Below are 14,834 nucleotides of genomic sequence, written 5' to 3' on the forward strand. Positions count from 1 at the left end.
GCGAGGCTCCGTCTCAAAAAAAAAAAAAGGCTGGGCACAGTGGCTCACGCCTGTAATCCCAGCACTTTGGGAAGCCGAGGCGGGCAGATCACGAGGTCAGGAGATCAAGACCATCCTGGCTAACATGGTGAATACACCGTCTCTACTAAAAATACAAAAAATTAGCCGAGCGTGGTGGCACGTGCCTGTAGTCCCTGCCACTTGGGAAACTGAGGCAGGAGAATCGCTTGAACCTGAGAGGTGGTGGTTGCAGTGAGTAGAGATCGCACCACTGCACTCTAGATGAAAGGAAGCATGAGAAATATGCTTCCATATTGAATCACTTAGTTTTTACTCTCGTTTTGTTTTAATATTGAAAAATACTGGTGCCTCAAGGACAATGACAAGAGTTTTAGGGTTGTAGAAATGGGAAAATTTTTATTTATTTTTGTAATGAAAATTTTCTGAGTTCCACTGATGGCATGAAAACTTTTTCAGGTGGTGAAATTAAAAGGCCAAGTGCTGTCTGTCATGTTCCGGTTCCGGTCTAAGAACCAAGAATGGCTCTGGATGAGAACCAGCTCCTTTACTTTCCAGAACCCTTACTCAGATGAAATTGAGTACATCATCTGTACCAACACCAATGTGAAGTATGTGTTATACAGGAGTGTGAAAAAACTGTTTTTCCTCTACTCTCCCAACACAAAATACTTCTGATGCCCTATGTGAGGGGTAAACAATCAAGCAATAACACAAAAATTAGCCAGGCATGGTGGCATGTGCCTGTAGTCCCAGCTACTCGGGAGGCTGAGACAGTAGAATCGCTTGAACCTGAGAGGTGGAGGTTATAGTGAGCTGGGATCACCCCACTGCACTCCAGCCTGGGCTACAAAGTGAGATTCCGTTTCAAAAAAAAATAAAAAAGAAAAAAAAAAATCAAACAATCAGTTCTGTAGTGGACACCAACTGGGTGTCCTTCCATTCAATTCAGTTCACTATCTACTCGGAGATAGCATCAGATCCCCCAATTTGTGGATGCAGTACCACAAACTGCTCCCACTTCCGATGCCAGTTGCAAGCCCCAGGTTGTTTTACCTGTGCATCTGACTGACCAGCTGTCTCCCATGACCCCCTACTTGGGTTCAGTCAATTTGCTTGAATGGCTCGGGGAACATTTACCTATGTTTACCAGTTTATTATAAAAGATATTACAAAGGATACTAGTGAACATCAGATGAAGAGATAGATAGGGCAAGGTAAGGAGGAAGGAGCACAGAGCTTTCAAACTCTTTCTGGGTGGACTACCCTCCAGGGATTTCCATGTGTTTACCTGTTAAGAAGCTCCTCAAACCCAGTCCTTTTGGGTTTTAATGGAAATTTCATTATGTAGGCATGAGTGATTAAATCATTGGCCATTGGTGATCAGCTTAACCTTAGGTCCCACTCCCCTCCATGAGGTTGCAGGTTAGGGCTATAAGTCCCAACCCTCTAATTTTGCCTTGATCTTTCCATGGACGAGCCCCCATCTTGAAGCTACCTAGGGGTTGCCGGCCCTCAGTCAACTCATTAGCGACAGAAAGACACTTATCACACTGAAGATTCCAAAGATTTTAATTGGTAAAAATCCAGGTCCACTTATACATGGATTTTTTTCAGTAAATATTTTGGAAAATTCTTTTGATATTTGTGACAGTTTGAAAAACCTGAAAATAAGCTACATAGCTTAGATGTATTGAAAAAATTAGAAAAAGTTAGGCATGTCATGCATGAATATATTAAATACATATAAATTCTAGTCTGTTTTATCATTTACTACCATACAACATATACAAATCTATTATAAAAAGTAGAAATGCTGGCCAGGTGCAGTGGCTCACACCTGTAATCCCATCACTTTATCACTTTGGGAGACCGAGTTGAGCAGATCACTTGAGGTCAGGAGTTTGAGACCAACCTGGCCAACGTGGTGAAACCCTGTCTCTACTAAAAAAAAAAAAAAGAAAATACAGAAATTAGCTGGGCATGGTGGCACGTGCCTATAGTCCCAGCTACTTGGGAGGTTAAGGTATGAGAATCACTTGAACCTGGGAGGTGCAGGTTGCAGTGAGCTGAGATCGTGCCAGTACACTCCAGCCTGGGTGACAGTGAGACTCCATCTCCAAAAAAAAAAAAAGTAAAAATGCATCACAACGTATACATACACACCATTTGTACAATGGCACCATTTGTAGTTGAGAGAAATGTAAACAAATGTAAAGATGCAGTTTTAAATCATAACTGTGTAAAGTTAACGGTAGTATATACTATACTATTGTAATAATTTTGTAGCCACCTCCTATTGCTCAATTGTTGCCAGTTTGCTTAAAATTCTGTGTGATGCTAATCATCTCTTCATGAGCAATTCACTCCCATAAATTGCATATTGCAGTAAAAAGTGAAATCTCATGGTTCTTGCATATTTTTCATCATGTTTAGTGCAATACTGAAACCTTGAATAACATTTGGGAACAGTATGAAGTGCCACTAGTGATGCTGGAAGTCTTCCCAAGAAGCAGGGAAAAGTCATGACATTATAAGAAAAAGGTGAATTGCTTGATATGTACTGTAGAATGAAGTCTGCAGCTGTGGTTGCTTGACACTTCATATAGATGACTCATCTTGTAAGTCATCTTGTAAGATGATATAAGCTTATGATAAAGATAAATACAGTACAGTGCTGTAAATGTATTTTCTCTTCCTTACGATTTTCTTAATATTTTCTCTTTAACTTTATTGTAAGAATACAGTACATAATACATACAACATACAGAACGTGTTAATCAACTGTTTATGTTATTGGTAAGGCTTCTGGCCAACAGTAGGCTATTAGTAGTAAAGTTTTGGGAGAGTCAGAAGTTACAGTCGAATTTTCGACGGCACAGAGGTGGGTGCCCCTAGCCTCCATGTTCAGCAATCAGTTGTATTTCATAATATCACACAGGCATTTTCCAATGTTGGGATTTCTAATGTACCAGCTCTTCTTAGTCTTATCAAGCTATTCCCTTCTCCTCACTTTTCTAGTATTAAACACCATTAGTTTGAAGTTCCTCATTTTCCAACTTACAGGATTTGGGATAGCTGATCAGGGTAGAGTGAGGTTTTTTTGTTTTTGTTTTTGTTCTGTTTTGTTTTGTTTTCAGAAAGGGTCTGGCTCTGGAACCTAGGCTGGAATGCAATGGTGTGATCATGGCTCACTGCAGCCTCAACCTCCCAGGCGCAAGCGATCCTCCCACCTCAGTCCCCTGAGTAGCTGCGACTACAGACATCCACCAAGATGCCTGGCTAATTTTTGTATTTTTTGTAGAGATGGGATTTTTCCATGTTGCAGAGTCTGGTCTTAAATTCCTGGGCACAGGCAGTCCGTCCTCTTCCCAAAGTGCTGGGATCACAGGCATAAGCCACTGCACCTCGCCAGAATAAGATTTTACAAACAATAATTTAGAGACTAGGTCCTGAGATGGAAGGGTTTATGTTTCAATTCTATGTATCAACTCTTTCTGGAAAAGATTATGTTTTGTACACCAATTTATTGCTCTAGTCTGACAGGATTTTCTTCTGGAGCAGGGGTAGGCAAGCTCTTTCTGTAAGGGGGGCTAGATAGTAAATATTTTAGGCTTTGTGGGCCATGTGGTCTTTATTCCACCTACTCAATTCTGCTGTAGCATGAAAGCAGTCATAGACAAATGAAAGAATGTGGCTGTGTTCCAGTAAATCTTTATTTAGAAAAACAGGCAGTGGGCCTGATTTGGTCAGTTTTCTTTAGAGCATAGCTACGTCCTCCTCTTTCATTAGTTACTGTTCCTCTCTTTTGCACTTTTCTATTTGACCTTTCTTTCGCAGCTGCTTTTTAAAAAAGTTTTATGAGATATATTTCACATACCATACACCTCACCCATTTAAAGTATACAGTGTTTTTTAGTATATCACATAGTTATGTAACTCTTACTGCAGTCTAATTTCAGAATATTTTCATTCCCCCAAAACAAATTCTAGATCAGTTAACAGTCATTCCCTGTTCTTTCCCCCCGCTCTGAAGTTCTATATAACTATGAATCTGTTGTCTTTATAAATTTGTCTATTCTAGACATTTTGTATAAATGGAATCACAGACTATGTAGTTCCTTTGTAACTGGTCTCTTTCACTTAGTATAATGTTTACAAAGGTTATCCATGTTGTAGCATGTATCAGTACTTCATTTCTTTCTTTTTTTTTTTTTTTTGATGGAGTCTCTCTCTGTCACCCAGGCTGGAGTACAGTGGCGTGGTCTCAGCTCACTGCAAGCTCTGCCTCCTGGGTTCACGCCATTCTCCTGCCTCAGCCTCCTGAGTAGCTGGGACTACAGGCACCCGCCACCTCGCCCGGCTAGTTTTTTGTATTTTTAGTAGAGACGGGGTTTCACCGTGTTAGCCAGGATGGTCTCGATCTCCTGACCTCGTGATCCACCCACCTCGGCCTCCCAAAGTGCTGGGATTATAGGCGTGAGCCACCGCGCCCAGCCTACTTCATTTCTTTTTATTGCCAAATAAGATTTCATTGTATGGATATACCACATACTGTCTGTGTGTTCATTAATGGACATTTGGTTGTTTCTACTTTTTGGTTATCAAAAATGCTTCCATCTGTAAAATAGGGATAAGGAGCTGAAAAAATGCTTTCATGAATATTTGTGTACTAGTTTTTGTGTGGATATATGTTTTTATTCTCTTGAATTCCACCCAGGAGTGGAATTGCTGGCCACATAGTAACTCTGTTTTACCTTTTGAGGAATTGCCAAACTGTTTTCCAAAGCTGCCCCATCATTCTGCATTCCCAGGAGCAGTGTACAAGGGCTCTGATTTCTCCACATCCTTGTTAACACTTGTTACTGTCTTTTTGTTTATTATAGCCATCTAGTAGGTATCAATTGTCAGGTTACCACCTTGCCATTTAATCCTTTTTCTGTAGAATTGGCCTTGAATCCAGCTCTTTAGATTATGACTACGTAGCAAGTATGAATAATACCTGGTGACAACAGTATTGTCCAATTCAGTCTTTAGAACTTGTAAAGTTTAATTCTTTGCTCACTTTGTATAACAGAGTGGATTGAGTTAGAAATTTTTATTAACTTAGGACTCAAGTGGATGGTCATGGTCATTGTAGCTCTTTATTTTTGTCTTTTTGCATCTTTATATTACACAACAACCATCATTTTTGTGTTTCCATTTTGTTTAAGTTTTTAAAAATTTAAGCCGTTTTAAGGACTTGAGTTTCTGGAAATAATTGCTTTCTCCATGTTTATGTATCATTTTCCCTGCCATGATTAATTTTAATTAGCTTTTAGGGATTTGTTTGTTTGTTTGTTTCATTGAGACAGTGTCTCACTCTGTCACCCAGACTGGAGTGTGGTAGCGCTCTCTCAGCCCACTGCAACCTCCACCTCCCAGGCTCAAGCGATCCTCCCACCTGTCTCCTGAGTAGCTGGGACTACAGGAGCCCACCGCCATGCCTGCTAATTTTTGTGTTTTTTGTAGAGACGGGGGCTTCACCATGTTGCCCAGGCCAGTCTCAGACTCCTGAGCTCAAGCAGTCCACCCTGCCTCAGCCTCCCACAGTGCCAGGATTACAGGTGTGAGCCACCGTGCCTGTCTAGTATTTTATTTTTAAATAAATATTCTTTTTTTTTTTTTGAGACGGAGTCTCGCTCTGTCCCCCAGGCTGGAGTGCAGTGGCCGGATCTCAGCTCACTGCAAGCTCCACCTCCCGGGTTCACGCCATTCTCCTGCCTCAGCCTCCCGAGTAGCTGGGACTACAGGCGCCCGCCACCGCTCCCGGCTAATTTTTGTATTTTTTTTAGTAGAGACGGGGTTTCACGTGTTAGCCAGGATGGTCTCGATCTCCTGACCTCGTGATCCACCCACCTCGGCCTCCCAAAGTGCTGGGATTACAGGCTTGAGCCACCGCGCCCGGCCTAAATAAATATTCTTTATAGAAAATGTGGAAAGTATGGAAAAATACAGAGAGAAGGAATAAAATTTTCACACTCCGGATAGTCTTTGTTAATGTACAGTGTACGTACTTTCAGTTTTTTACCTATGCTTTTAAAAAATACCTTATATGAATATGTACACACATCCACAACAACCAGGTTTTGAATACCTAGAAGGAGTTAGAACCCAACAAGGTGACCCCTGTGTCATGGAACATAGTTTCTATTTGCTGAAACTGACACCCTAGATTAACTGTAGGATTGGACTTTAATGAAGGATTTATTGATTGTTCCACCTACAGATTAATCTATAGAGCTTTACATACAAAATCTGATCTTCTCTTTCTCTCTCTCTTCCCCCTTCCTCCTCCTCCACCCCCGCTTTACTGTCTACTCTGTTTTCCTAGGAACTCTAGCCAAGAACCACGGCCTACACTCTCTAACACAATCCAGAGGCCACAGCTAGGTCCCACAGCTAATTTACCCCTGGAGATGGGCTCAGGACAGCTGGCACCCAGGTAAGAAATGGTCAAATAATCATCTGTTGAGCAGTCACCCAGGGGGTGGTCATTTGCAATCCCATATATTTTTTGGTTGGTTGGTTGGTTAGTATTTTATTTTATTTTTTTTTTGAGAAGGAGTTTTGCTCTCATTGCCCAGACTGGAGTGCAATGGCATGATCTAGGCTCACTGCAACCTCTGCCTCCTGGGTTCAAGTGATTCACCTGCCTCAGCCTCCTCAATAGCTGGGATTACAGGTGCCTGCCACCATCCCCGGCTAATTTTTTGTATTTTTAGTAGAGACAGGGTTTCGCCATTTTGGCCAGGCTGGTCTCGAACTCCTGACCTCAGGTGATCCACCTGCCTCGGCCTCCCAAAGTGTTGGGATTACAGGCGTAAGCCACCATGCCTGGCCTGTTTGACTTGTTTTAAGGTTCTTTCTCCAGGTTCTTTAAAAAAAAAAAATTTTTTTTTTTCTATTCTCAACTGGCCTTTGACATATAGGCAGCAGCAACAGCAAACAGAATTGGACATGGTACCAGGAAGAGATGGACTGGCCAGCTACAATCATTCCCAGGTAAGTTGTGTCCTCTTCGCTGAAGAGGATAGGGAGTATTTACTTAGGAAGTGTTCTCCAGTACTAGTTAGAATGTACATATGTTTTATATGAATTTTAGGGTTATTGAATCATCATGTTAAATCTTTAATGGTTATTTTTATCATTGTATTCCACAGGTTGTTCAGCCTGTGACAACCACAGGACCAGAACACAGCAAGCCCCTTGAGAAGTCAGATGGTTTATTTGCCCAGGATAGAGATCCAAGATTTTCAGAAATCTATCACAACATCAATGCAGGTATGTTTCTTTCTCATTATCCTTTTAAATTCTCATTTAGATCACTTACTGATGGGCATGCCACTGCCCAATCAGTAATCTTCCAGTGTTTTTCCACTTAATTGTAATACCACCTGAGTAAATAGGAACTTGCTGAACTAATATACTACAGCCCCTTGACTGGCCCTCCCCCAACTCCTTTTGGTCCACAGATCAGAGTAAAGGCATCTCCTCCAGCACTGTCCCTGCCACCCAACAGCTATTCTCCCAGGGCAACACATTCCCTCCTACCCCCCGGCCGGCAGAGAATTTCAGGTGAGCCCCGTATATATGTGCTGCTTTACAGGGCCCTAAGGGATTCAGCTGCTGAATCCAAATTTTATTCTTCCCTTGCTTTCTCTGGTTATGTCAGAAAAAGCAGTGAAGCTTGCAGGGCCTAGCGTAAGGCAAACAAGCTGCTTTTCCTCCTTCTATTTCTTTGCACCTGTCCTATTGCCATGTTCTAGGCTCCATCTCTGTGTGTCCTGGTCAGTGTGTGACTGTCAGTCTTTCTTGTCTTTTCCAAATTGTTATCAAATTTTCCCTAACCTGCAGGAAGTCAGAGGGATCTAGGGATAGCACTAGATTGTCCTTTGATTCCTGGCTTCTGTGATAAATCTATCCCTTTAATCCTTTACCTCATTTATTCACTCCTAGGAATAGTGGCCTAGCCCCTCCTGTAACCATTGTCCAGCCATCAGCTTCTGCAGGACAGATCTTGGCCCAGATTTCCCGCCACTCCAACCCCACCCAAGGAGCAACCCCAACTTGGACCCCTACTACCCGCTCAGGCTTTTCTGCCCAGGTAAAACCTATCATCTGTTTGTTCCCTGTGTATTATTTTTTGTTTGTTTGGGCTTTTTTCCCATATGTAAAATCAGTGTTTTTTATTTTAAATACCTTCTCCACAACCCCTGTTCTCCAGTTTCCAGTTTCCATCTTTGTTGAGAGTAGCTAATTAAAAATCACAGATAATAAAAAAATCTCAGTAGAGTCTGTGGTTTTTATCTTAAATATTCACCTTAAATCATAATTGCTCACTTGGAACATTTTGAGCGCGTCCGATTTTCAGATTTGTTTTGGAGTAAATTCTAAGATGTTTCCTCTTTGTTTAGGACTCCATAAGGCAGGAAAAAAGGAGAAAATTAATGACTAACTTACAGTGATGTCTGTTTACAAAAAAGTTCAAACATTCTTTTTCTTTTTTTTTTTTTTTGAGATGGAGTCTCGCTGTGTTGCCCAGGCTCTAGAGTGCAGTGGCGCGATCTCGGCTCACTGCAAGCTCTGCTTCCCGGGTTCATGCCATTCTCCTGCCTCAGCCTCCCGAGTAGCTGGGACAACAGGTGCCCGCCACCATGCCCGGCTAATTTTTTGTATTTTTGGTAGAGACGGGGTTTCACTGTGTTAGCCAGGATGGTCTCAATCTCTTGACCTCGTGATCTGCCCGCCTCGGCCTCCCAAAGTGCTGGGATTACAGGTGTGAGCCACTGCAGCTGGCCGAAAAATTCTTATATAATATTCATATATGTAATATAATGCACAATAAATACATTGTCTAAAGAAATATTCTTTAATATTACTATATATTTATGTTATACAAGTAATAGTTTTAAAAAGTGAAAACCAAAAGCAGGCTGCAGAATGTTATATGCAATCTGATCTCAATTGTGTACAAAATGCACGAGAAAATAGAAACTGGAAGAAATTATCCAAACATGTTTACCATGGAATTACGAATGATTCTTATTTTCTTTATATTTTCCTTCACTTTCCAAATAGTCTATAATGCATATACACAACTCTTGTGAGAAAATAGTTTTTATAAAAAATACATCATTAGGAACAAATGAATGCAGAACAGACTGAATAATGGTGCAGAATATTTTTTCTCTGCATATAGTACTTTTTTTGTTGTTGTTATTTTGAGACAGAGTCTCACTCTGTTGCCCAGGCTAGAGTGCAGGGGTGCAGTCTTGGCTCACTGCAACCTCTGTCTTCCAGGTTCAAATGATTCTCCTGCGTCAGCCTCCTGGGTAGCTGGGATTACAGGCACATGCCATCATGCCCAGCTAATTTTTGTATTTTTAGTAGAGACAGGGTTTCACCATGTTGGCCTGGCTGGTCTCGAACTCCTCACCTCAGGTGATCTGCCTGCCTCGGCCTCCCAAAGTGCTGGGATTACAGGCATGAGCCACCCCGCCTGGCCTGCATATAATACTTTACTGTTACGAATGCCTCTAGTTTTGTATAACTTCACAGTTTATAAGATGCTTTCATTTAATTCTTACAACTTTTATTAATCCCATAGTTCATTGCTTTTTGTACCTTTATCTCAGCTGCCTAAAAAATAGTGTCAAGAGAGATTGAGAGTTAATTGGAAGAAATATACAATAGGAAATAAGTGATGAGCTTGGTTCAGAAGGATGCAGTGATTGACAGTGTTGACTCTCATAGGCATGGTATGTGCAATGATGTTAATGCTGTATTTGTTCTGTATCCCCTCTCCATCTCTTTTTAGCAGGTGGTTACCCAGGCTACTGCTAAGACTCGTACTTCCCAATTTGGTGTGGGCAACTTTCAGACTCCACCCTCCTTCAGCTCCATCTCCCTCCCTGGTGCTCCAACTGCATCGCCTGGTGCTGCTGCCTACCCTAGTCTCACCAATCGTGGATCTAACTTTGGTGAGTCCAGACCACAAGGAGAGTAACAGTTTGAAAATCGCACTGCTAAAGAGAAAGGATTTGGTAGTTAAAGTTGTTTGCCTGTGTTCTGGGCACACTGACCTAATTGTAGGGAAATGCAACGTGACAGTCTATTTAGAATTTTTTTTTTTTTTTTTTTTTTTTTGAGACGGAGTCTCGCTCTATCGCCCAGGCTGGAGTGCAGTGGCCAGATCCCAGCTCACTGCAAGCTCCGCCTCCTGGGTTCATGCCATTCTCCTGCCTTAGCCTCCTGAGTAGCTGGGACTACAGGCGCCCGCCACCTCGCCTGGCTAGTTTTTTGTATTTTTTAGTAGAGACGGGGTTTCACCGGGTTAGCCAGGATGGTGTCGATCTCCTGACCTCATGATCCGCCCGTCTCAGCCTCCCAAAGTGCTGGGATTACAGGCTTGAGCCACCGCGCCCGGCCAGTCTATTTAGAATTTGAAACCTACCAGCTGGGCATGGTGACTCATGCCGGTAATACCAGCACTTTGGGAGGCTGAGGCAGGTGGATCACTTGAGGTCGGGAGTTCAAGACCAGCCTGACCAACATGGAGAAACCCTGTCTCTACCAGGCATGGTGGCACATGCCTGTAATCCCAGCTACTCGGGAGGCTGAGGCAGGATAATCGCTTGAACCTGGGAGGTGGAGGTTGCATTGAGCTGAGATCGTGACATTGCACTCCAGCCTGGGCAACAAGAGTGAAACTCCGTCTCAAAAAAAAAAAAAAAAATCTACCCACATGAAAAATACTTTAGCACATATAACAAAAATCATAACAAAAATCATGTACATTTTTATACATTTAATAGTGTACACATTTAACCTAAATGAGTAAAAGACTCTATGGAAAGGCTGCCTGGAGAAGAATAATTAATTTAGAGCTGAGTTTTGAGATAGAAAAGGCATTGATTGGTGGAGAGAAGAACAGAGTTATCCTAGGTAAATTAATGGCTTACCTATAGTTGTTTACTTGTGGCATTAGTACACAGTGGAATTGTGTAGATTGGCGTTGTTTATTCTTCCTTGCTGTAATTCTAGCTCCTGAGACTGGACAGACTGCAGGACAATTCCAGACACGGACAGCAGAGGGTGTGGGTGTCTGGCCACAGTGGCAGGGCCAGCAGCCTCATCATCGTTCGAGTTCTAGTGAGCAACATGTTCAACAACCGTCAGCACAGCAACCTGGCCAGCCTGAGGTCTTCCAGGTAAGAGAGTAAAAAGACTTTCGAGCCGGGCGCGGTGGCTCAAGCCTGTAATCCCAGCACTTTGGGAGGCCGAGACGGGCGGATCACGAGGTCAGGAGATCGAGATCATCCTGGCTAACACGGTGAAACCCCGTCTCTACTAAAAAAAAAAAAAATACAAAAAACTAGCCGGGCGAGGTGGCAGGCACCTGTAGTCCCAGCTACTCGGGAGGCTGAGGCAGGAGAATGGCGTGAATCCGGGAGGCGGAGCTTGCAGTGAGCTGAGATCCGGCCACTGCACTCCAGCCTGGGCAACAGAGTGAGACTCCGTCTCAACAGCAACAAAAAAAAAGACTTTCGAAAATTAGAAGCTGGGAGAGAAAGGGTCAGGGAGGAGGAGAGACAGTGAAGGAAGCATGCCTGGATTTAGGTGTTTAGTTGGAAGTATATGTGAGAAGACAGAGAGGGATAAATGAAGGGATCACTGTCAGTTATTGAATATATTGCGGAAGCTAGAGGCAGTAGTGCTTGTGTCTATAATGTCAGCCCCTTAGAAGGCTGAAGCAGGGGATCATTTGAGGCCATGAGTTCAAAGCCAGGCTGAGCAACTAGCCTGATCCTGTCCCTGTCAAACAAACAAACAAAGAGTATGAATTGAGTGTAATGCATACCATTTAACCAGAACAGACAAATTTAGCACTATAGGAAGATGCCAAAGAAAGTTACTTTAGCTCATTCAAATAGCTCCACATACCCAAGTCATAGTAGCTTTGGGTTTAAAAGAGACAGAATGATTAAAAATAAAAAGTAGTGCTCACTTCAGCAGCATATATACTAAAATTGGAATGAATATAGAGAAGATTAGCACGGCCTCTGTGCAAGGATGACACACAAATTCATGAAGTGTTCCCTTTAAAAAATTATAAAAAGTAAATGAAATAGAACATACTGATTATAGCCATAATGGTCTATTCACACAATTCCTGAGGGACTGCAAGAGTGAATGGAGTAATCTTAGGCAGGACAAAGGAAGAGCTGGTTTAAAGCAAAGATTGAAAGAAAGCAAAACAGGTCTTGGTGGAAAACAAATAAGATAAGAGACTCCATATATGTCTATAGGGGGTTATATGAAATACAGCAAGCAGATTTTTCTCCCTTTGAAAATATTGGGAACTAGGAAAAGGAAAAAGGTGGAACTCTAGGAAGAAGACAGAAGGGACTAGGAAAAAAGGCTGCGATCTAAAGGAGTCAAAGTTGTTGGAAGTAAGGAAGGCTAAGAGAGCACAGCAAAGACTCGGGGTCAGGGATGGTAGTGCAGGGGAATGGTGGAGTAGAACTTGGTAAGTTTAAGAGATCAGGGTGTGTGACCCAAACTTAATCTTTTTCTTTTATCAGGAGATGCTGTCCATGCTGGGAGATCAGAGCAACAGCTACAACAATGAAGAATTCCCTGATCTAACTATGTTTCCCCCCTTTTCAGAATAGAACTATTGGGGTGAGGATAAGGGGTGGGGGAGAAAAAATCACTGTTTGTTTTTAAAAAGCAAATCTTTCTGTAAACAGAATAAAAGTTCCTCTCCCTTCCCTTCCCTCACCCCCGACGTGTACCCCCTTTCCCTTCTGGCTGTTCCCCTGCTCTGATGCCTCTCTAAGGTAACATTTATAGAAGAAATGGAATGAATCTCCAAGGCTTTTAGGACTCTCTGAAAATTTGAGGCTGGGTGAAGTTAAAACACCTTTCCTTATGTCTCCTGACCTGAAATTGTATAGTGTTGATTTGTGCTAAGATCAAGGGGCAGGTTAGAAGAACCTGACATCCACTGTTTGCCTTGGATAGTATGGCTTGTTTTTGGAAAGAAATTCTGAAGAGAGTGGAGGAGAGGAGAAATGTCCTCATATTTGAGGACCATGAAACGTGGTAGGTATATATGGGGCTTTAGCAAGTGAGCATAGGCTTTTTTTGCTGCCTGTGAGCAATCCCTCTGGAAAGAAATGTAAGTGAGAGAGTGTGTATGTGTGTGTATGTGTATGTGTGTGTGCGCACGTGCTTCTGTATTTCACTCTTTCTCCCTATTAGGGAGTTATGCAAAATTTGTCTCAGATTTTATCTTTGTCTTTCTGTGTACTTTTCAAAGAGTCCTAAGGAGTTAAATCTTCCAGGTATTTTCCACTTAGTATTGCAGCCAAAGAATATTTAAATAAATGTCTTTGCTGCGCTCACATCCATGCCCAGCCAATATACAACTGTAAAGCAAATATAGAAAGTCAGCTGTTGATACGGTTGTCTGTTATCGAACACATTCAGTGATAAAGCTGGGTTACTCCTGCTTTTGGTGCTCTCACCTTATCTGGAAGATCTGCAAACATTACCTAAATAGACTGGCAAGATAAACACTTTCTGAAACCCAAGACTTGGCCATAAAGATAATGCTGCATTTTTCTGTCAGAATCACATATGATGTGTGTTCTGTAGAGGTTATTTCTGCATGGAAACTCAACTTCTTGGATTAGCCGTCCCAGTGAAAATCCTCACTGTTGGAGTGTAAACCAAATACGAAGCCCTCTTGCAAAGTAGCCTCTTTCATCCCGTACTCAAAATACCCAGTTTAGCAAGAAACTGAGATTTAAGTCTTTCGGGCCCTAAGAGGTTTTTCATCTTTGCTCCCTCCAATCTTGAGATTGGGTTTTGCTTTAGTGCAAGTATAATAATTCCGTATGATAGTTGGGGCCTGGACACCCATCTCAACAGGGTCACTTGGTAATTAACAATAGCCATATAAATGCGGATACAGGTTACTACCCTCACCGTTTACCTTCCTCAGGTAATAGTCGAAGATACCAGCTTTTTTTTTTTTAAATTGGCTTTGGCCAGTAGCTAAAGTGCAAGACTGAATTAATGAGAAGATATATTAAATGTAGTCATAGGGGACTGAGGAGCAAGGATGGCCTTGAAGAGGCCAAAGTAATGTCCATTTGCTGGGTTTCCCTTCCTTTTGTCTCCAGTCCGGTGCCAGGTAGTGGAGTAAAAAAGGAGACAGTTTATTTTTTTATTCTATGTGCACACTTACAGTATACATATATATTTATATCACAATTTATGAAACCAAAAAGTTGAGTTTCCAATGGAACCCTTGTTTTTTAATAATCGACTGTTTTTAAATGTGATCAGGACTATAATGTTGTACAGTTATTATAGGGCTTTTGGGGAAGGGGAGGATAGCGAGAAGATGCTCTGGGGGTTTTGTTTTTGCTTTTCCTTCAGGGTTTTATTTTTGATTGTTTTGTTTTCTTGTTGGCCATTTCTGTATTGCTGGCATCTGTGCTAAGCCTTACAGTGGCAAAAATAATGACATGTAGCAAAGATTTTGAAACAAAATATTTTTTTCCTTTTGTAAAATTTATTGTGTTGTGTGATCTTGATTGCGGCTTTATCATTCCTTTCCAGTTCATAAACAACAGGCACCCACAACTAGAGGAATCTATAGTTTAAGCTCCAGACATACAAACATAAGGCACATTGTGTCTTTAATTTCAGGAATCAGAAATCATAGGGTTCTGATCACACTGCACGCCTCCCCCTCACTT

The 14,834-nt window shown here is 42.0% G+C and overlaps 1 protein-coding gene and 1 non-coding gene across 15 annotated transcripts in view; both read left to right on the top strand.

The window, feature by feature from the left end:
* ARNT (aryl hydrocarbon receptor nuclear translocator) overlaps positions 1-14,646 on the top strand; it is a 66,340-nt gene extending 51,694 nt beyond the window's left edge. For 8 of the 14 annotated variants that reach the window (XM_005541962.4, XM_005541964.4, XM_005541965.4 and 5 more), the window contains 9 exons: positions 478-629; positions 6,392-6,502; positions 6,990-7,062; positions 7,221-7,341; positions 7,533-7,635; positions 8,017-8,164; positions 9,878-10,040; positions 11,104-11,270; positions 12,645-14,646. In XM_005541962.4, coding sequence (XP_005542019.3) covers positions 478-629; positions 6,392-6,502; positions 6,990-7,062; positions 7,221-7,341; positions 7,533-7,635; positions 8,017-8,164; positions 9,878-10,040; positions 11,104-11,270; positions 12,645-12,734 — 1,128 coding nt within the window. In that variant the 3' untranslated portion in view covers positions 12,735-14,646. The remainder of the gene's footprint in view (positions 1-477; positions 630-6,391; positions 6,503-6,989; positions 7,063-7,220; positions 7,342-7,532; positions 7,636-8,016; positions 8,165-9,877; positions 10,041-11,103; positions 11,271-12,644) is intronic. The other 6 variants (XM_005541963.4, XM_073996336.1, XM_005541967.4 and 3 more) reach the window with 1 other exon arrangement.
* Positions 12,060-12,167, top strand: LOC123570890 (U6 spliceosomal RNA). The gene has a single exon (XR_006695106.1). It is a non-coding gene; the product is annotated as a U6 spliceosomal RNA (small nuclear RNA).
* Positions 14,647-14,834: the final 188 nt, after the last annotated feature.

This window comes from Macaca fascicularis, chromosome 1 (assembly GCF_037993035.2).
Source record: "Macaca fascicularis isolate 582-1 chromosome 1, T2T-MFA8v1.1".
NCBI lineage: Eukaryota > Metazoa > Chordata > Mammalia > Primates > Cercopithecidae > Macaca > Macaca fascicularis.